A 23,816-nucleotide genomic window follows, 5' to 3' on the forward strand; every position below is an offset into this window, starting at 1 on the left:
GGATCAGATCCGTCACCCACAGAATGAAGCTCTCCGTCCTCACGTTCTGCAAACTGTGACGCAGTATCTGACATGGCTCTCATCTCATCCGCGCGCTCTATCCTTAACCCAGAGCTATCGCGCTTGCCTCTTAATTCTGGCAACTTAGATAATACTTCTGTCATAACAGTAGCCATGTCTTGCTAAGTGATTTGTAAGGGCCTCCCTGATGTACTTGGTGCCACAAAATCACGCACCTCCTGAGCGGGAGGCGAAGGTACTGACACGTGAGGAGAGTTAGTCGGCATAACTTCCCCCTCGTCGTCTGGTGATAATTTCTTTACATGTAAAGATTGACTTTTATTTAAAGTAGCATCAATGCAATTAGTACACAAATTTCTATTGGGCTCCACATTGGCCTTTAAACATAGTGAACAAAGAGATTCATCTGAGTCAGACATGTTTAAACAAACTAGCAATGAGACTAGCAAACTTGGAAATACTTTTCAAAATTAATTTACAAGCAATATAAAAAAACGTTACTGTGCCTTTAAGAAGCACAGAAAAACTGACACAGTTGAAATAACAATGACCAAAATAGTTATAGCAACCAAATTTTCACAGTAAATGTATTAAGTTAGCAAAGGATTGCACCCACCAGCAAATGGATGATTAACCCCTTAGTACCCAAAAACGGATAACAATTATATAATTAACGTTTTTCTCACAGTCAAATACACTGTCACAGGACTGCTGTGCCTGATTACCTCCCTCAAAATGGATTTTGAGGACCCCTGAGCTCTCTAGAGACGATCTGGATCATGGAGGATGAAGTAGACAGATTGTGACTGAATTTTTACTGCGCAAAAAAGCGCTAAAATAGGCCCCTCCCACTCATATTACAACAGTGGGGAAGCTCAGAAACTGTTTCTATGCAGAAAACAAAAATGGCCATGTGGTAAAAATCATGCCCTAATAAGTTTTATCACCAAGTACCTCACAAAAACGATTAACAAGCCAGTAAACGTTTTAAACATACATTTGAAAGTTATGTATTATTATTAATAAGCCTGCTACCAGTCGTTTTTACTGCAGTTAAGGCTCATACATTATTTCAGTATTAACAGTATTTTTAGAGTCAATTCCATTCCTTAGAAAAATACATTCAGTGTACACACACATCAGCCTGATACCAGTCGCTATCACTGCATTTAAGGCTGAACTTACTTTACAATGGTATCAGCAGTATTTTCTCAGTCAATTCCATTCCTCAGAAAATAAATTACTGCACATACCTCATTTGTTGCAGGGGAGCCCTGCATGCTATTCCCCTTCTCTGAAGTTACCTCACTCCTCAGATGAGAAACAGCCAGTGGATCTTAGTTACGTCTGCTAAGACCATAGAAAAAAACCCAGGCAGATTCTTCTTCTAATGCTGCCTGAATATAAACAGCACACTCCGGTGCCATTTAAAAATAACAAACTTTTGATTGTAGAAATAAACTAAGTTAAAAAACACCACAGATCTCTCACAGCTTCCTTTTTAGTTAGGCTGCAAGAGAATGACTGAGTATGATATGTGATGGGAGGAGCTATATAGCAGCTCTGCTGGGTAATTCTCTTGCAGTTTCCTGTTAGGAAGAGATATATTCCATAAGTAATGGATGACCCGTGGACTGACTACACTTAACAGGAGAAATATATGAAGGAATTGTTCAAAATTTACCAAAATTTCACCACAGTGTCTTAAAGCATTAAAAGTATTGCACACCAATTCAGAGCTTTAACCCTTAAAATAACGAAACCGGAGCCAGTTACAGATTTAACCCCTATACAGTCCCAGCTACAGCCTTTGCTGTGACTTTACCAAGCCCAGAGGGGAATACGATACCAAATGACGTCTTCTAGGAACTTTTCCAACTACTTTCAGGTCCTCACACATGCATCTGCATGTCTTGCACTCAAAAACAACTGCGCAGTAATGGCGCGAAAATGAGGCTCAGCCTACAACTGGGAAGGCCCTTCCTGACTGGAAAAGGTGTCTAACATAGTGCCTGACGTTAAAAAACGTTCCCCAAGTTTATAAGTGTGAATTATCAGCATAAACATGTATAAAATGTCCAAATAAAGCAATCGATTTAGCCCATAAAAGTGTCTACCAGTTTTATAGCCCATATTAAGCCCTTTATTCTGTTTGAGACTAAGAAAATGGCTTACCGGTCCCCATGAGGGGAAATGACAGCCTTCTAGCATTACACAGTCTTGTTAGAAATATGGCTAGTCATACCTTAAGCAGAAAAGTCTGCTAACTGTTTCCCCCAACTGAAGTTACTTCATCTCAACAGTCCTATGTGGAAACAGCAATCGATTTTAGTTACTGTCTGCTAAAATCATCTTCCTCTCACAAACAGAACTCTTCATCTTTTTCTGTTTCAGAGTAAATAGTACATACCAGCACTATTTTAAAATAAACTCTTGATAGTAGAATAAAAAAAAACTACAACTAAACACCACATACTCTTAACCATCTCCGTGGAGATGTTGCCTGTGCAACGGCAAAGAGAATGACTGGGGTGGGCGGAGCCTAGGAGGGACTATATGGCCAGCTTTGCTGGGACTCTTTGCCATTTCCTGTTGGGGAAGAGATATTCCCACAAGTAAGGATGACGCCGTGGACCGGACACACCAATGTTGGAGAAAGCTCCTTTATTTGATTCAATCGATCACCGTTTTTACCTTGTACAGTAGCCCACGGCAAAAAAAAAAAAAAAAATTGGCTAAGAGGTTAAAGGACCAGTCAACACAGATTTGCATAATCAACAAATGCAAGATAACAAGACAATGCAATAGCACTTAGTCTAACTTCAAATGAGTAGTAGATTTTTTTATAACAGATTTCAAAGTTATGAATATTTCCACTCCCCTTGTACCATGTGATAGCAATCAGCCAATCACAAATGCATATACGTATAGTCTGTGAATTCTTGCACATGCTCAGTAGGATCTGGTGACTCAAAAACTGTAAATATAAAAGACTGTGCACATTTTTTTAATGGAAGTAAATTGGAAAGTTGTTTAAAATTACATGCTGTATCTGAATCATAAAAATGTAATTTAACCAGAGTGTCCCTTTAACATTTTCCCCTCTTAGCCCATAGCCGTGCGGTAAATCCGGCTTGGCACCCATGGGTGCCAAGCCGGATTTACCGCACGGCTATGGGCTAAGAGGTGAAAACGTCACCTAAGCTAAAAAAAATTTTTGCCGTGGGTTCCTGTACAAGGTAAAAACGGCGATCGATTGAATCAAATAAAGGAGCTTTCTACATGAAGTATCATACTTCATGAATGAAAGTCCCCTTTATTTGTTTCAATAGTAAATCCTAGCATTTGTAAAACGCTAGGATTTACTTTCACTTTAAATATTTAAAAAAAAAAAAAAAAGTCACGTTGAAATCAGGTTTTCCTAATCTAATCTGCTGAGAACAATCAGGGATAGAACAATCGGGGATAGGAAGTGGAAAGTTATACGCAAAATAACCCTAGACAATGCTGCTTTTTATGAGTGTGCATAATAGTATGGTAGCGGGCACAGGAGTGTGCATAATAGTCTGGTAGCAGGCACAGAAGCGTGCATAATAGTCTGGTAGCAGGCACAGAAGCGTGCATAATAGTCTGGTAGCAGGCACAGAAGCGTGCATAATAGTCTGGTAGCAGGCACAGAAGCGTGCATAATAGTCTGGTAGCAGGCACAGGAGCGTGCTCAGTCACAAAATACTTTGTCAAGGTAAAATGCAGTTTCTTTGAAACGTGCACCATATATTTTCATCCTGCTCACATGTATAGTAGCTAGCTGCTAGCCATGTTTGTAACACAGTATATGAGTACTAAGTACAATGCATTTTCAGCAGAAGTTATGTGAGTAAAACTGCAAATGGTGAGGTAAGAATGGTATATATGACAGACTACATTTTAAGAATAAATCTGCTGTCAGACAACAAAAAGAAGAGGTGCCTCGGTGCAGTAACTTCAATGAACAGTCTAATGTGAGGTCAGAAGATTCTACTCACTTGTGAGAAAGTACTCATATCAGTGTTAACAGACAGGACCCTCAGAGCTGCCCTGCAAGCTCACCACCAGCCACAGATACTCCACCGCAAGAAGACGTGTATTAAAGTGATTTTTAGAATTGAAGCCCAGCATCTAAAAATACTATTAAAAACAGTAGCACTTTAATTCATTAAACTTTACAAACACGCTTTTTTTTTTATATTTACCTTTTTTGTTAGGGTAAACAGACCACCGATCCTCCTCCTGTATTTTGCAGATCAACGACGAATCTGGGCTTACCCCAATCATTACGTGCCCCCATTGGTGTCCAGCACTTGGGGCACGCAACAATTGGAGAAAGACTGATTAGTCATTAATATGCAAAATACAGTCGGAGAAGCAGCGGGCAGTCTGTTTACCCTAACAAACCGGTATTAAAATAAAAATAAAAAGCGAGTTTGTAAAGTTTAATGAATTAAAGTGCCCTTGTTTTGTTTTTTAAATATAGGGCTTTAATTCTTTAAACTTTATAATCACTTTAAACACCTGATACCTATGTCCAAACTGCCACCAATACTCAGCCTGCTGAAACAGTGTGTAACTGAGAAACACTTTGCTTTGAAGATTTTATGAATGAATTTTTAACTTTTTTATACACTCCTATGGTTTTGTTGTTACCACCTACAGTGCTTTGGCCACTTTAATATTTTACTCTTGAGTAGTGGTGGCAGTTTGGACATAGGTATCCGGTGATGTACAGTTAATCCACGTCTTCTTGCAGTGAAGTATCTGTGGCTAGTGGTGAGCTTGCAGGGCAGCGCTGACGTCCTGTCTCTTAACACAAAGCTAAGTACTTTCTCACAAGTGAGTAGAATCTTTTGACCTCACATTAGACTCTTAATTTAAAGGGACATGAAACCCAATTTTTTCCTTTCATGATTTAGAAAGAGCATGCCATTTTAAACAACTTTCTAATTGACTTCTATTATCTGATTTGATTCATTCTCTTGATATCCTTTGCAGAAAAGCATATCTAGATAGGCCCAGTAGTTGCTGCACATAGATTCCCCATGTAATTGGCTCACCCTTGTGCATAGCTATTTCTTCATCATCGGATTTCTAAAGAATTAAGCAAATTAGATAATAGAAGTAAATTGGAATGTTGCTTAAAATTGTATTCTCTATCTGAATCATGAAAGAAAAATCTTGGGTTTAGTGTCCCTTTAAGTTACTGCACCATGAGGCGCCTCCTCTTTTTTGTTGTCTTGTAGATGTCTGCAGTCACCTATTGTCTAGGAGAGCAGCCTTTGATGGAGTGAAACTATTCTCCAGAAGCTCTATTATCCATTCTGGGGCTTTTTGATCTATACATATATTTTTATTTTCTATTAGAGTGCAATTCATTGACTATAGGTTATGGACCTGACTGTTGATTTGTAGTTGGCGCCCCCTTGTGTTTTGTTTGATAATCTGTTGTCAGATTGTTAGAGGGAACTGGAGAAGAAGAATTGGCTTTTATTCAGCTCAGCTCTGTGTTCACTGTGATGTCACTCAAAATCCCTGCACAGGCGCAGGGACTGATCAAGGGAGCGAGACAAAGCTATTCTCTACGGGGTAAGCTTGAAGTGCTCATAGAAAAACTTACATGGGGTAGTGGAAAGTATAAAAACGCTGGCAATAAAAAAAAAATTGTGAAGGTTAAACACATAAGGAAGCTCAATTACAATCTTAAAGCCACACTTGTATTAACAAAAGATTATTTTTTTTCCCCCAATCAAAATATTTGAGTAAACTGCCCCTTTAACTTTAAAATTGCTACACTCAACACAACAAATTGTTTGCTCACTTTAGCTGTCCCTGATTGTACACAGCAGAATAGGTTGGATAGGGGAAACCCAGGTTTTAACACAGAGTGCATTACTTTATAGAGTTAGAAGTTAAAAACAGAAAAGGGGACAAAATGAAAGAGTATATTGCAGGCTTTATTATGCTACATATTAACACTTTATATTACAAGGACATGTATAATACAATATAACCAGTTTGTTTAATTTGCAGGAAACAAGATATTTCTGTAGAAGACCCAGACAGAATGTATGAAATTAAGGTTATGATGATGGTTATGCATTTGCTTTCTGCTTTACATGAATAGGATTAATACATTTATATATGGAAAAATCTCACTGTAGTTTACTAGTCAGGGGTTGACAGACACTAGCCCAGAGTCAAAGAGTGTTGTGTGTATATGACTTGATATTTAGAACAGAAGATTTCATACAGTATCGGGTCTTAAATTTTAGCCACTTTCAAAAAAAGGGGAAGAAGAGAAAAAATGCTGATGCTAGTCACCTTGTAATATGTTAGCCGGGCACATGTCTATCTTTGTCACTACCACAAAAACTGGGACATTGAGAGCCAGCGCCAACCCCAGGTGTTCCTTTGTCATGCCCACTATACCAGCGTTACTGCCCACCTGCAAGGGAAGGGTAGAAGTTGATACAAGAGCAGATACCAGTTTATCTTCCAGTTAGGTTAGAGATATTTATATAGATACAATTTGCTCTATCTGTAGGACACCGGTATCTACCCACTTCAATAACTATATTAATTCGATACAATCAATAACCACAATCTAAGTGAGAAGTTCCCTAAAGATTTTCAAAACTTTCTTTGGTCTACGACTAATGTGAGGAATGTTTATCTTGCAGGTAGAATGTACAGCCTCACCATGAGCATACAGAAGTCGGGTAAGTGGCCCGTCATTCCAAACACTGTGGTTTTCAGGTACTTCTCGTGTCCAGCCAGGTCGATAAAGGTGATTATCTTTGAGGACTTTTCACATATCTTGGTCCACTCCAGGCTTCCCCCATGACTGTCTGGTTTGTTTACAACGTGCCCATGGCTGTCAAAGCCCAGAATGTCATTGCCCACACTGCTGGTACGACCCGATTCAATCTCGTGCTTGTGGCGAAAGAGCTTTTGCCGTGCAAAACCACGCCCATTGTCCAGTTCACCATGTGTTAGTACACCCAGGAGGGTGCTCTTTCCAGCGTCCACATTACCGACTACCGCCACTCTGTAGAAATAAAAATAATGAAGCAAACTTACTTCTAGATCCGTGCAAGAGGGTGAAAAATATGAGAGAGTCAAAAAAAGGGGGGGTGGGGAATAAAAAAGAAATATGATGCTTTCGAGGTGGTGAGAGTCCACAAGTTCATTACTTCTGGGATGCAACTCCTGGCCACTTGCAGGAGACAAAGATTTCCAATACTCTAAGAGTATTCTATCCCTCCCTTCTGAACCTTGCATGGACCTGAAAAATTAATGAACAAACTAGAGCATTGCCTAAAATCACTTGAAAAATGGAGATAAAAACTTTAAGGCTCAAACATCTCTTCTTTGTTCTCTTGATATCTTTAATTGAAAAGGAATCTAAGCTTAGGAGCCGGCCCATTTTTGGTTCAGCACCCTGAGTAGCTCTTTGTGATTGGCGGGTAACCCAGAGTGCTGAAACAAAAATGGGTGGACTCCTAATCTTAGATCTTTGCTTTTTCAAATAAAGATACCAATAGAACAAAGAAAATTTGACAATAGTCAAAGTAAATTAGAAAGTTGCTTAAAATTGCTGCTTTTTCTGAATCATAAAAGAAAAAAATGTGGGTTTCATATCCCTTTAAGAAATCTCTTGACAACCCAACAGGAAGAGCCTATTGGATAGGTCCCTGCAACACCTGTGGCAGGATTGTAACATCTATATCACTACCTGATAAACCAAACTGCCCTCTGTCTTTCTGAAGCAACTCTTTTAGGGAAACAAATGGGCCTGAAATCAGTCTAAGTACCCCCCTCTCAACGAAGAATCTTAAAGGGATGTGAAACCAAAACATTTTTCTCTTTCATTCAGGCAGAGAACACAATTTTAAAAAGTTTCCAATTTACTTCTATTATCAAATTTGCTTCATTCTCACGTTATTCTTTGTCGAAGAGATACCTAGGTAGGTAGTGTGCAAATGCGTGAAGCACTACATGACAGGAACTAATGCTGCCATCTAGTGCTTTTGCTAATGTATAAGATTGTTGCAGAATTGCTGCCATACAGTGCTGCAGACACGTGCACACTTCTGAGCTTACATCCCTGCTTTTCAACAAAGGATAACTAGAAAATTGAATAGAAGTAAATTGGAAATTGTTTAAATTTGTATTCTCTATCTAAATCATGAAAGAAAAATTTGGGGGTTGTGTCCCTTTAAGAGCACCTTAAATCTTACCCACCTCCTGAGAGGCAAAGATTAAACTGGCTAATCAGTGAGGTGGGAGGGGTAGAATACCCTTAGAGTTTTGGGAATCTTTGCCTCCTCTTAGTGGCCAGTAATTGAATTCCAGAAGTAGTGAACTTGTTATGAAAGAAATGTGATATTTTATACATTCACACCAACAGGTACAATTGCCAGGGACCATATTTTATGACTATTAAACAAAAGGATTAGAGACTGAGCTGCCTCTAAGCCTGTGCAGTATTTACAACTGAGGGAAATAGGATTATGCGGTGAATACCAAGACCAGAGTGACATTCGCTCTCACCTGACTTCCAGGAAGTCGTTATCTCCGACGCGCTTGCGCACAAGATAGTCCCGCACTTTGCCACCAGCTTCCTGGTGCTCTCGCAGCTGGATCATGTCTGCACCAATCTGCTCCGCCATGCTGGTAACCGTAGCCACAGAGGCTTCCATGTCTGGCTCGTTCAGTCCATACTCAGTGCCATCTGTGTAGCAGGAAACAGGAGACTTACTACTTAACCAAAATATTAGAAAGAAAAACTTCTTTGAATATAGACAAAGTTACTAAACGCAAGACATTAAAAAAGGGACATTTTTCTCTCTCATGGTTCAGACATAGCATACAATTTTACACATCTTTAAAATGTACTACTATTAGCAAATTTGCTTCATTCTCTTGGTATCCTTTGTTAAAGGTGTAGCAATGCACTACTGGGAGCTTACTGAGCACATGTGGTGAGCCATTAAGACATGTGAAGCCACTAAGCAGCTAGCTCACAGTAGTGTTATGCTGCCCCTGAGCCTACTTAGGTATGCTTTTCAACATAGGGTAAGGAAAGAACAAAGCAAATTTATTAGAAGTAAATTGGAAAGTTGTTTCAAATTGCTGCGATATCTGAATCATGAAAGTTTAATTTTGACTTTAATAAAATAAGTGTCACGTGAAGCATTTAAGGGACAGACTAGACCCAATACTTATTCTTTATTGTTACCCACCAGACAAGCATCTTGCACATATATAAGCTTGTAAGGAGTGCATGACACGTTTAAATAACAGTTTGTTAGCAGCTCCGCCCACAGCTTTCTTCTTGTCCAGACCAGAGAACAGTAGGTTTTTTTTGTTTAACAAAAGTACAAAACCAGTACTGCAAAATAGGTTTCAATTGAAATGTGAACAGTTTCCACTAAACTTTGTATTTGTTGTGGTGTGTAAATGCTGCTCTTTTATATACATAAGTACAATGTCCCTTTTAAAGGTATAACATATAAACAATTACTTAGAGGAACATAAAGGGGCACGATACTCAAAAAAACAACAATTCTGTCTAAAATAATATTTCAAAGTGTATTAGAGCATTATTTGAAAATGGATGGTCATGTGCTGCTCGCACCAATATATTTCTGTGGGAGATGTCCCTGTCAGCCAGCAATTAGTAGAATACCAGAGTTTCACACAATCACGCACTTCATGCAACACTTTTTTCCAAACAAGTAAATATGGTTCAACTGCTGCCATTATATATGCATGACAGAAAAAAAAACTAATATGCCCCGTTAAAGCAATACAAATTGTTAGTTAAAAGTGATGTGGTATTCAGAGATCTGGAGCCAATATGCCATCCAGCTGTGATCTCACATTTATATGCAGATGTATGTCAGCTGGTACCCAGATATCTGCAGACGAACACTTGAAGAGACATCTCTCACTTTGTGGTTTAACTACAGCATTTAAAAAGCCAGCACAGCAGAACTCATGATAATTTACTAACCACCCCCCTGCCTACAAACAAGTGTACCGGGAAGGTTGTGAGCAGGGCCTCTGGGTGGTCATTTACCGGCACTCCGCCTACAACTCCTAACCTATGCACTATACACTCTGAAAGGAAAGAAAAATAACCGCAGCCATTTGCACATATTTAGCACTCAAGACTGTGCATAAACAAGTTAACATTTAGGGATTGGTGCCAATGACGAACAGCAAGGTTGGCTCACTTCCAGGGTGACCTCAGTGACGTCCTTAGCAAAGCATTTGCTGAAGTTTGCTTTTCTACAAGCGCTGCACATGGAATAATAAAGTGCACAAAAAGCCTTGATCCTTGTTATCACACCCTGACAGCAGCTGCAGTGTTAACCCGTCAGCAAGTCGGCCCCACATGGCACCACAGATTAGAAGGCACAGCCTAGCGGTTCAGCTACATACACTGCATATAAGGCCCAGGTCACCTCATTATCAAGGTTTATTAACACCTATATTGCCAGAGCAAAGTAAAACCACTTAAAGGGCCATGATACCCAAATGTTGAAACACTTTAAAGTGATGCAGCATAGTTGTAAAAAGCGGACTAGAATATATCACCTGAACATCTCTGTAAAAAAGAAAGATATTTACCTCAAAAATTCCTCAGTAGCCACATCCCATTGTAAAGGACTTCTAAGCAGCAAATCAGTATGTCCATCCCGGGACAGCGGAAGGAGCAAGCTTTCGTGCACACTCATCTTATTTCCCTATTCAGTATAAGGAAGTTTACAATGAAATCTCATGAGAGTTAAGTGAAAGCTCATGAGATCACAGTAAAAGAGTTCATGACCTCAGCACTGCTGATGCTGATTGGCTGCTGTTCATTTTTTATTTTATTTTTTTACCTGCAGCCGAGTATAACTTTTTACACAGAACTTACTCTGGTGAGCTGAGGAAATTGTGAGGTAAAATATATTTTTACATAAAGATGCTCAGGTGATATTTTCATGTCAGCTTTGTAGTTATACTGCATCAGTTTCAAGTGATTTAGCATATGAGTATTATGTACCTTTAATAGACCAACAGTATTAAACAGTTGAAATGTTAAAAAGTTAAATGTATATTTTTTTAGCCTAAGGAAACAAAAAGTTGAAAATTTGCAGTAATAAGTGAGAATTTTAAAGGAACGTTCTGACGTACAAATGACACATTTTAATTGCTTAGAGCAGGTCATTATTGTATTATGGATGCAGGATAATTGGAGTTGAAGGGATAAACAGCATTAGGCAATTAAAATGTTTATTTACAGTTAAAATAATGAAAGTATATTGCAAAGTGTTTTGTCATCTTTTCCTGTATTTTAAAGGGATATTCCAGCCAAAATTGGAAACCACATGTAGGTGCATTTCGATATTGAACAGAAGCAATTTTGTAATATACATGTATTAGCAAAAATGCTTCTAATAAAAGCTATAGCTGTTTCAAAAGTGTATTTAAGTATGCACCGTGCACCAGCACTTTAAACACAGCACTTGCTAGGAAAGCCTAAGGTACTTGTAACATCTGGTAATGACTCAATTTGTTAACTACTGACATAATACAAGCCCCAGTAATGATCTGAGCAGCTGCAATATTTAAAATGTGGGTGCAGTGACAATATCTAGCTATGCTTCACATTCAGAGAAAAATGCCAACACTAAAACAGTGATACAGGTATATTGCAAATAAGTTTCTATTCAAAGATGTAATTAATCTATGTGCATTAAAATTTTCACTGCAATGTCCCTTTAACTCTAAAAAATGTTTGTTTTCTAAACTCCACTGAGTTTCTATAAAGTAATGGGAGTGGCCATATTTTAGTTTAAAGGGACAGTATACACTCATTTTCATATACAGGAGGAAAGCCACGGCGTGCGGCTACACTAATCCAGAACACACAAGGAAAAAGTAAATTTATGCTTACCTGATAAATTAATTTCTTCTATGGTACGACGAGTCCACGGATTCATCCTTTACTTGTGGGATATTATCCTCCTGCTAACAGGAAGTGGCAAAGAGCACCACAGCAGAGCTGTCTATATAGCTCCTCCCTTAGCTCCACTCCCCAGTCATTCAACCGAAGGTACAGGAAGAAAAAGGAGAAACTACAAGGTGCAGAGGTGACTGCAGTTAAAAATAAAAAAATATAATCTGTCTTGAAATGACAGGGAGGGCTGTGGACTCGTCATACATAGAAGAAATTAATTTATCAGGTAAGCATTAATTTACTTTTCTTCTATAAGGTACAACGAGTCCACGGATTCATCCTTTACTTGTGGGATACAATACCAAAGCTACAGGACACAGATGAACGGGAGGGACAAGACAGATGGTTAAACAGAAGGCACCACTGCTTGAAGAACTTTTCTCCCAAAAATAGTCTCCGAAGAAGCAAAAGTATCAAAGTTGTAAAATTTGGAAAAGATATGAAGCGAAGACCAAGTCGCAGCCTTACAAATCTGTTCAACAGAAGCATCATTTTTAAAAGCCCATGTGGAAGCCACCGCTCTAGTAGAGTGAGCTGTAATCCTTTCAGGAGGCTGCTGTCCAGCAGTCTCGTATGCCAAACGGATGATGCTTTTCAGCCAAAAAGAAAGAGGTAGCCGTAGCTTTTTGACCTCTATGTCTTCCAGAATAGACAACAAAGAAGATGTTTGACGGAAATCCTTGGTTGCTTGCAAGTAAAACTTCAAAGCACGAACCACGTCCAAGTTGTGCAACAGACGCTCCTTCTTAGAGGAAGGATTAGGACACAGAGAAGGAACAACAATTTCCTGATTGATATTCCTATTAGTAACAACCTTAGGAAGGAATCCAGGTTTGGTACGCAAAACCACCTTAGCATGGAAAACAAGATAAGGCGAGTCGCATTGCAACGCAGATAGTTCAGAAACTCTTCGAGCCAAAGAGATAGCAACTAAAAACAGAACTTTCCAAGATAGAAGCTTAATATCTATGGAATGCATAGGTTCAAACAGAACCCCTTGAAGAACTTTAAGAACTAAATTCAGACTCCATGGCAGAGCAACAGGTTTAAACACAGGCTTGATTCTAACAAAGCCTGACAGAACGACTGAACGTCAGGAACATCTGCCAGACGCTTGTGCAGTAGAATTGATAAAGCAGATATCTGTCCCTTTAAGGAACTAGCCGATAGCCCCTTCTCCAATCCTTCTTGGAGAAAGCACAAAATCCTAGGAATCCTGATCTTACTCCATGAGTAGCCTTTGGATTCGCACCAATAAAGATATTTACGCCATATCTTATGATAAATTTTCCTAGTGACAGGCTTTCGAGCCTGAATCAAGGTATCTATGACCGACTCAGAGAAACCCCGCTTGGATAAAATCAAACGTTCAATCTCCAAGCAGTCAGCCGCAGAGAAACTAGATATGGATGCTGGAACGGACCTTGAATCAGAAGGTCCTGTCTCAGTGGCAGAGTCCATGGTGGAAGAGATGACATGTCCACCAGGTCTGCATACCAAGTCTTGCGTGGCCAGGCAGGTGCTATCAAAATCACTGAAGCTCTCTCCTGTTTAATACTGGCAATCAAACGAGGAAGGAGAGGAAATGGTGGAAACACATAAGCCAGGTTGAATGACCAGGGTACTGCTAGAGCATCTATCAGTACTGCCTGAGGATCCCTTGACCTGGACCCGTAACAAGGAAGTTTGGCGTTCTGACAAGACGCCATCAGATCCAATTCTGGTGTGCCCCTTTGCTGAATCAATTGTGCAAACACCTCTGGATGGAGTTCCCACTCCCCCGGATGAAAAGTCTGACGACTTAGAAAATCTGCTTCCCAGTTCTCCACTCCTGGGATATAGACTGCTGATAGATGGCAAGAGTGAGTCTCTGCCCATCTAATTATTTTGGTAACCTCTCATCGCTAGAGAACTCTTTGTTCCCCCCTGATGATTGATATATGCTACAGTCGTAATATTGTCCAACTGGAATCTTATAAATCTGGCCGAAGCCAGTTGAGGCCACGCCTGAAGCGCATTGAATATCGCTCTCAGTTCTAGAATATTTATCGGGAGTAGAGCCTCCTCCTGAGTCCACAAACCCTATGCTTTCAGGGAATTCCAGACTGCACCCCCGCCCAAAAGGCTGGCGTCCGTCGTCACTATGACCCATGCTGGCCTGCGGAAACACATTCCCTGGGACAGATGATCCTGTGACAACCACCAAAGAAGAGAGTCTCTGGTCTCTTGATCCAGATTTATCTGGGGAGATAAATCTGCATAATCCCCATTCCACTGTGACCATGTATAGTTGCAGTGGTCTGAGATGCAAGCGAGCAAACGGAACTATGTCCATTGCCGCTACCATTAGTCCGATTAGCTCAATACACTGAGCCACTGACGGCCTAGGAATGGAATGAAGAGCTCGGCAGGTGGTTAAAATCTTTGATTTCCTGACCTCCGTCAGAAAAATTTTCATGTCCACCTAATCTATCAGAGTTCCCAGGAATGGAACTCTTGTGAGAGGGAGAAGTGAACTCTTTTTTACATTCACGTTCCACCCGTGAAAAAGCCAACACGATGTCCGTGTGAGATTTGGCTAGTTGGTAAGTCGACGCCTGAATTAAGATATCGTCCAGATAAGGCGCCACTGCTATGCCCCGCGGCCTTAGAACCGCCAGAAGGGACCCTAGCACCTTTGTGAAAATTCTGGGAGCTGTGGCCAAACCGAAGGGAAGAGCCACAAACTGGTAATGCTTATCCAGAAAGGCGAACCTGAGGAACTGGCGATGATCTTTGTGGACAGGGATGTGTAGATACGCATCCTTTAAGTCCACGGCGGTCATATATTGACCCTCCTGGATCATTGGTAAAATAGTCCGAATGGTCTCCATCTTGAAGGATGGAACTCTGAGGAATTTGTTTAGGATCTTGAAATCTAAAATTGGTCTGAAGGTTCCCTCTTTTTTGGGAACCACAAACAGATTGGAGTAGAACCCCTGCCCCTGTTCCGTTTTCGGAAATGGGCAGATCACTCCCATGGTATATAGGTCTTCTACACAGCGTAAGAACGCCTCTCTTTTTGTCTGGTTTACAGACAATTGAGCAAGATGGAATCTCCCCCTTGGAGAATCTTTGAAATCTAGAAGATACCCCTAGGTTACGATTTCCCCTTCATGCTGTCTTGGTGGCAGCAGCGGGCTTCTTGGCCTGTTTACCTTTGTTCCAAGTCTGGTTAGGTCTCCAGACTGACTTGGATTGAGCAAAATTCCCCTCTTGCTTTGCAGCAGGGGAAAAGGTAGAGGAACCACCTTTGAAATTCCGAAAGGAACGAAAATTATTTTGTTTGGTCCTCATCTTATTTGTCTTATCCTGAGGAAGGGCATGGCCTTTCCCTCCAGTGATGTCTTAAATGATCTCGTTCAGTTCAGGCCCGAATAGGGTCTTACCCTTGAAAGGGATGGCTAAAAGCTTAGATTTTGATGACACATCAGCAGACCTCGACACGCTAAAATGGCAAAACCTGAATTCTTTGCTGCTAATTTAGCCAGTTGAAAAGCGGCATCTGTAATGAAATAATTAGCTAGCTTGAGAGCCCTAATTCTATCCAGAATATCATCTAATGGGGTCTCAACCTGAAGAGCATCCTCCAGAGCCTCGAACCAAAAAGCAGCTGCAGTAGTTACGGGAACAATGCACGCTATAGGTTGGAAAAGAAAACCCTGATGAACAAATTTTCTTTAGGAGACCCTCTAATTTTTTATCCATAGGATCTTTGAAAGCACAACTGTCCTCAATAGGTATATAGTTGTACTCTTAGCCAGGGTAGAAATAGCTCCCTCCACCTTATGGACCGTCTGCCACGAGTCCCGCATGGTATCTGATATGGGAAACATTTTCTTAAAAGTAGGAGGGGGAGCGAACGGAATACCTGGTCTATCCCACTCCTTAGTAACAATGTCCGAAATCCTCTTAGGGACCGGAAAAACATCAGTGTAAGCAGGAACCTCTAGAAATCTGTCAATTTTACACAATTTCTCTGGAACTACAATAGGGTCACAATCATCCAGAGTCGCTAAAACCTCCCTGAGCAATAAGCGGAGGTGTTCTAATTTAAATTTAAAAGCCGTCATATCTGAGTCTGTCTGAGGGAGAGATTTCTGATTCTGGAAAGATTTTCCCTCAGACAGCAAATCCCTCACCCCCAACTCAGAACATTGTGAGGGTACATCGGATATGGCTAATAAAGCGTCAGAGGGCTCAGAATTTGTTCTCACACCAGACCTACTGCGCTTCCCCTGCAACCCAGGCAGCTTAGATAAAACCTCTGAGGGTAGTATTCATAACTGCGGCCATATCTTGCAGGGTGAAAGAATTAGACGCACTAGAAGTACTTGGCGTCGCTTGTGCGGGCGTTAATGGTTGTGACACTTGGGGAGCATTAGATGGCATAACCTGATTCCCTTCTGACTGAGAATCATCCTGCGACATACTTTTAGTAGCTAAAATATGTTCTTTGCAATTTATTGACCTTTCAGTGCATGAGGGACACATTCTAAGTGGGGGTTCCACAATGGCTTCTAAACATATTGAACAATGACTTTCCTCAATGTCAGACATGTTGAACAGGCTAGTAATGACTACAAACAAGCATGAAAACACTGAATTTAGTGAAAAAAAACAACAATCTTAAAAAACGGTACTGCGCCTTTAAGAGAAAAAAAAGCATACACTTTCTGCAAAACTGCTTTAAAATGCATCAAATTTTTCATAGCAGACTCAATATGTGTAGTTAAGGTTGCCCCACAAGAAAATGTAACATTTAACCCTTTATTGTGCAAACCGGATTGAATTAAGGCCTAAATCCGGAAATACCACCCCCAGCACCTTGCCACAGCCCTGCTGTGGCGCCTACCTGCCCTCAGGGATTGTAAATATGGGGTTAAAGCTTCGATTTGGCCCAAAACATCCACAAGGGCCCTCAGGAGTTGGAGCTTGCTGAGTGTCAACCATTTTTTTAAATTAGCCCCTTATGCAAGCTTAGTAATGCCTTTCTATAGCTCTTAGGGTTACTGCTTACCCTTACCCTCATGGGGATACTGTCAGCCTTTCTGAAATACACAGTCTCTCCAGAAAAAAATTACTGAACATACCTCACTGCTATATAGCATGAAAACGTTCCTCACACTGAAGTTTCCTGTACTCCTCAGCCTCTGTGGGAACAGCACTGGATCTTAGTTACAAATGCTAAGATCATCATCCTCCAGGCAGAAGTCTTCATCCATCTGCTGCCTGAGAGTAAATAGTACACACCGGTACCATTTAAAACAAAAAACTCTTGCTTGAAGAAATTAAAAACGAATATTTTATCACCTCTTTCACTTTACCCTTACTAGTACTTAGAGTAGGCAAAGAGAATGACTGGGGGTGGAGCTAAGGGAGGAGCTATATAGACAGCTCTGCTGTGGTGCTCTTTGCCACTTCCTGTTAGCAGGAGGATAATATCCCACAAGTAAAGGATGAATCCGTGGACTTGTCGTACCTTACAGAAGAAAAGGGATCATCTAATGGGAGGCAGGTTATACCGGAATGCCGTAAGCCAGGGAGATCAGCCCCAAAAACAAATGCCACAAAGAAAAATAGTTTTATATCAACTTATGATAATGTTTATCAGATAGATTTTTATGCAAACTGAAAGACTACATTTGTGGTGTATTTACTAACCTGTAATTTATGCAAAAGCCAATATGTTGGTAAAATGTCCCGTGAGGTCAGAACCAGGTTTGGTGAACACACCAGGGATGTAAAAAGCTACTTCATAGACTCTGCAGTTGTCAATCATTTAAACTACTACCATTTTAGTCATTTAGCTGACATGACTATACAAATTATAGATAGAGCAAAACTCCCCCCTAGGGGCGGCAATAAATATAAAATCCTAGATAAGAAAGAATTATACTGGATTTTAAAATTAAATACTAGAGTGCCTATAGGCATGAATAAAGAGTGTGACAAACTATTTCATTGACAACGAGTTATTTATAAACACACAATTTTGCAATATAGTCTCTATCCATTTATAGATTTGTGGGATCCATTAGCATTTTTATAAGCATTACCAAGGGGAATCTGATGTTGATCACCAGATTGAACATAGATCACATATATTAAACTCAGATGCTGAATCTGTATTTAAATAGGTTTTGCACTAGCTTATTTTTATGAATGACCTTTGAGCGCCCTTGCTAGTTAGCATATGTATATATATATATATATATATATATATATATATATATATATATATATATATATATATATATATATATATATATATATATATATATATATATATATAATTTCTTTAGTCTTAGCCTTACCTGATACTTGGTAACATCTTATATTGTGTATCTTTCGAAGATGAGAATTATTTAGAATTTGTGTACAGTGTTCTTTATTCTAAATCTCATTTGTCCTAGGTTTAATTTTATTGTATAATGTAAAAAAAAAAAAAAAAGAAAAAGAAGAAGAAACAGGGCGCAACCCCTCATACACGTCAGAGGGAATCTCTACGAAACGTGTAAGGCCACACCCACCGTTCGTACGTCACCACGCTACCCGTTACAGCTCTCGCAAGGTGCCGGCTTTATACTTACGAGACAGCTGATACTTGGTAGTTCGTTGGATGAACTGTTTTTAAACTTACTGGTTTTAATCAGTAACTTTGTGGCGCTGAGAACTCAACTTGTGGGGACTTTTGGAGGACCAGGGCAAATAAAGGATCCGTGAGTACTGTGAATCAAATACACGTGTTGATACAGATCGTAACACCGGATATATTCATTTGCTGGAACATTTTCATTGAATCCTTGAGACCTTTGTTGTTCCCCAGTGCCTTTACCATACCTCATATTGTTTGAGGTTATATCTTGTGAGTGTGCATTTGCGAGTTGACTTAATAAATTTAATGTTGTATCAAATGTATTACACTTAGAGGGGTTGCGCCCTGTTTCTTATTTTTTTTACATTTTGCAGCTGATCCGGTTTCCAGAACCGTGTATGATTGGTGGCAGCAACCCCCAGAAACACCTGTGCTTTATCAGATTTATTGAGACAGCATATCCTTTTATAGGATATATCCTTTTTCAAGAATTATATACTGTTCATTTTACATTTAACTGAATACAAAGAAATTATGTTTTTAGTTCTTTAAAGTCTGGGGCGCTTTTATTATTTTGTGTGTGTTTAATTTTATTGTATGTATAAGTATATCTTCTGTTTTAACTTGTTTTTGGTGTGGGAAGGGTTAACACATATATATATATATATATATACATATAATATATATATACATATAATATATATATACATATAATATATATATACATATAATATATATATACATATAATATATATATACATATAATATATATATACATATATAATATATATATATATATATATATATATATATATATATATATATATATATATGGTGTAATTGTTCACTAGCACTTAAGCCTATGATTAAGCGCCACTAGGGGGCGCAAAACGCGTCAGGCCGTTTGTCCCTTTTTGACTGTCTGCCATAATTTTGGTGTTTATTGCTTCCTTATATTTCACTGGATGCTAATAAAAAGGTATTTTTTTGTTTTTTACACCCCGAGTAGTGCCTGCCTATCTTTCTTTTCTCTTGCAAGGTGTATCCAGTCCACGGATTCATCCTTTACTTGTGGGATATTCTCATTACCTACAGGAAGTGGCAAAGAGAGCACACAGCAGAGCTGTCCATATAGCTCCCCCTCTAGCTCCACCCCCCAGTCATTCTCTTTGCCGGCTCTAAGCACTAGGGTCTCTCTACGGGAGGGTAAAGTGAATGTGGTGTTATTATTGTAGTTTTTATTATCTTCAATCAAAAGTTTGTTATTTTAAATGGTACCGGTTTGTACTATTTACTCTCTAGCAGAAAAGTGATGAAGATTTCTGCTGAGAGGAAAATGATTTTAGCATGTTGTAACTAAAATCCACTGCTGTTCCCACACAGGACTGAGGAGTACCAGAAAACTTCAGTTGGGGGGGAACAGTTTGCAGGGTAATCTGCAATGAGGTATGTTCAGTCATTTATTTCTAGACAAGATAATGCTAGAAGAGACTGACAATATCCCCATGAGGGGAGGGTAAGCTATGTTCACAGACTTGGTAAGGAATTGAATGCTTACATAACAGGGCTAATTATGCTGGTTGACACCGATTCAGGGCAATCGATTGTTTATTTAAGAAAAATATCGTTTGTAGACACTTTGAAAGTCCTTTTGGGGTTCTTTCTGGGGTTATTTCCCATATGGCTGGTTTTTATTCACTTAAGAGTGATTTACTAGGCCTCACAGCTCCGGAGTAGAGTGGGAGGGGCCTAATTTCGCGCCTCAGATGCGCAGTTAGAATTGCAGAGAAGTTCATGCTGCTTCACGTGGAGGGTCCTGCTGCTGTTTGAGGGCCTTATAGAAGCTATATTCCTCCAAATCTGATCCCTAAGGGCAGGTAGGGCCACAGCAAGGCTGTGGAAAGGTACTGTACTATTTTTTTAACCGGGTGTTGGCTTTAGGCTGCTCCGGTTTGGGCATTAAGGGGTTAATCGTTTTGAAACTTGTGGTGCAATCTTATTAAGGCTTTAGGTACATACCGTGAACATTTCAGGAGAATTGCTGCATTTTTCACTGTTTTGTAAAATTGTGTGCTCTTTTTATCTCTTAAAGGCACAGTAACTTTTTTCAAATTGTGTTTTTTATTTGATTAAAGTGATTTCCAAGCCTGCTTGTGTATATTACTAGTCTATTAAACATGTCTGACACTAAGGAAAATCCTTGTTCAATGTGTTTAGAAGCCATGGTGGAACCCCCTCTCAGAATGTGTCCCACTTGTACCGATATGTCTATACACTTTAAAGATCATATTGTTGCACTTAAGAATGTGGCCCAAGATGATTCTCAGACTGAAGGTAACGAGGGTAGAACGTCTGCCTCTCCCCAAGTGTCACAACCAGTTACGCCCGCGCAAGCGACGCCTAGTACCTCTAGTGCGTCTAACCCTTTTACATTACAAGACTTAGCGGCAGTCATGGATAATTCTCTTACAGCCTTCTTATCTAAACTACCAGTATTACCCGCAAAGCGCGATAGCTCCGTTTTAAGAACAGATTATGAGCATTCTGACGCTTTGGTAGCCGTATTCGATATACCCTCACAACGCTCTGAAGTGGGAGCGAGGGATTTGATGTCTGAGGGAGAAGTCTCTGATTCAGGAAGGGTTCCTCCTCAGACAGATTCAGATACATTGGCTTTTAAATTTAAACTAGAACACCTCCGCATTTTGCTTAGGGAGGTATTAGCTACTCTGGATGACTGCGACCCTTTAGTGATCCCAGAGAAATTGTGTGAAATGGACAAGTACCTAGAGGTCCCTGTTTACACGGATACGTTTCCGGTCCCTAAGAGGATTGCGGATATTGTTACTAGGGAGTGGGATAGACCAGGGGTTCCCTTTGCTCCCCCTCCTGTTTTGAAGAAAATGTTCCCCATACCTGACTCTGTGCGGGACTCGTGGCAGACGGTCCCTAAGGTGGAGAGGGCTGTTTCCACACTTGCTAAACGCACAACCATACCAATTGAAGACAGTTGTGCTTTTAAAGACCCTATAAATAAGAAGTTAGAGGGTTTACTTAAAAAAAAATTTGTTCAACAAGGTTTTCTTCTCCAACCTATTGCCTGCATTATTCCTGTAACTACTGCAGCTGCTTTCTGGTTTGAGGCGCTGGAAGACTCGCTCCAGACGGAGACCTCATATGAGGAAATTATGTATAGAATTAAGGCTCTAAAGCTAGCTAATTCTTTTATCACTGACGCCGCTTTCCAAATAGCTAAGTTAGCGGCAAAAAATTCAGGTTTCGCCATTTTGGCGCGCAGGGCGATATGGCTAAAGTCCTGGTCGGCCGATGTGTTGTCTAAATCCAAGCTTTTGAACATTCAATTCAGGCCCGAAGAGGGTCTTTCCTTTGAAAGGAATGAGATTATTTCAGATATCACCGGGGGAAAAGGCCATGCTCTCCCTCAGGACAAGCCCTTTAAGACAAAGAACAAAGCTAATTTTCGTTCCTTTCGCAATTTCAGGAACGGCCCCGCTTCATCCTCTCCGGCTGCAAAGCAAGAATGTAACGCTTCACAGCCCAAGGCAACCTGGAAACCTTACCAGGGCTGGAATAAGGGTAAATAGGCCAAAAAGCCTGCAGCTGCCACCAAGACAGCATTTCATGTCGTAGCCCCCGATCCGGGACCGGATCTAGTAGGGGGCAGACTCTCTCTCTTCGCTCAGGCCTGGGCAAGAGATGTACACGAACATTGGGCATTAAAGATTGTAGCCCAGGGATACCTTTTAGAATTCAAGAACTCTCCTCCAAGGGGAAGGTTCCACATTTCTCGTCTGTCTACAGATCAGACAAAGAAAGAGGCGTTTCTACGCTGTGTAGAAGATCTACATACAATGGGAGTGATCCACTCAGTTCCAATTGCAGAACAAGGACTGGGGTTTTACTCAAACCTGTGTTTGTGGTTCCCAAAAAAGAAGGAACTTTCAGACCAATCCTGGATCTCAAAATTCTAAACAAATTCCTCAGAGTCCCATCATTCAAGATGGAGACCATTCGGACAATCTTACTAATGATCCGGGAGGGTCAATATATGACTACCGTGGATCTAAAGGATGCATATCTGCATATTCCTATCCACAAAGATCATCACCAGTTTCTCAGGTTCGCCTTTCTGGACAAGCATTATCAGTTTGTGGCTCTTCCTTTCGGGTTGGCCACTGCTCCCAGAAATTTCACAAAGGTGCTAGGGTCCCTCCTGGCGGTTCTAAGACCGCAGGGCATAGCAGTGGCGCCTTACCTAGACGACATCTTAATTCAGGCGTCGACTTTCCAAAGAACCAAGTCTCACACAGAGATCGTATTGGCCTTTCTGAGGTCTCACGGGTGGAAGGTGAACATCAAAAAGAGTTCTCTCTCCCCCCTCACAAGAGTTCCATTCCTAGGAACACTGATAGACTCGGTAGAAATGAAAATATTTCTGACGGAGGTCAGAAAGTTAAAACTGTTAACTACTTGCCGAGCTCTTCATTCCATTCCTCGGCCATCTGTAGCTCAGTGCATGGAGACAATCGGACTAATGGTAGCGGCAATGGTCATAGTCCCTTTTGCTCGGATTCACCTCAGACCACTGCAACTATGCATGCTCAAAAAGTGGAATGGGGATTATGCAGATTTGTCTCCTCAAATTCAGTTGGACCAGGAGACCAGAGATTCTCTTCTCTGGTGGTTGTCTCAAGATCACCTGTCTCAGGGAATATGTTTCCGCAGGCCAGAGTGGATCATTGTAACGACCAACGCCAGTCTGTTAGGCTGGGGTGCGGTCTGGGACTCCCTGAAAGCTCAGGGCTTATGGTCTCGGGAAGAAACTCTTCTCCCGATAAACATTCTGGAACTGAGGGCGATATTCAACGCTCTTCAGGCATGGCCTCAACTAGCGGCGGCCAAATTCATCAGATTTCAGTTGGACAACATCACGACTGTAGCTTACGTCAATCATCGGGGGGAACAAAGAGTTCCCTAGCAATGACAGAAGTAACCAAAATAATCAGGTGGGCGGAGGATCACTCCTGCCATCTCTCAGCAATTCACATCCCAGGAGTAGACAACTGGGAGGCGGATTTTCTAAGTCGTCAG

At 40.5% G+C, this 23,816-nt stretch overlaps 1 protein-coding gene across 1 annotated transcript in view; it reads right to left on the minus strand.

Annotated features, from left to right (window-relative positions):
* The window catches only part of GTPBP1 (GTP binding protein 1), a 56,077-nt gene that overhangs the window by 20,040 nt on the left and 12,221 nt on the right, over positions 1-23,816 (minus strand). The window contains exons 3-5 of the mRNA XM_053689437.1: positions 8,608-8,788; positions 6,754-7,102; positions 6,376-6,499 (exon numbers count right to left, since the gene is read on the minus strand). Of these exons, the coding sequence (XP_053545412.1) occupies positions 6,376-6,499; positions 6,754-7,102; positions 8,608-8,788 (654 nt within the window). The remainder of the gene's footprint in view (positions 1-6,375; positions 6,500-6,753; positions 7,103-8,607; positions 8,789-23,816) is intronic.

The sequence above is a fragment of the Bombina bombina genome, chromosome 7 (genome assembly GCF_027579735.1).
Source record: "Bombina bombina isolate aBomBom1 chromosome 7, aBomBom1.pri, whole genome shotgun sequence".
Classification (NCBI taxonomy): Eukaryota; Metazoa; Chordata; class Amphibia; order Anura; family Bombinatoridae; genus Bombina; species Bombina bombina.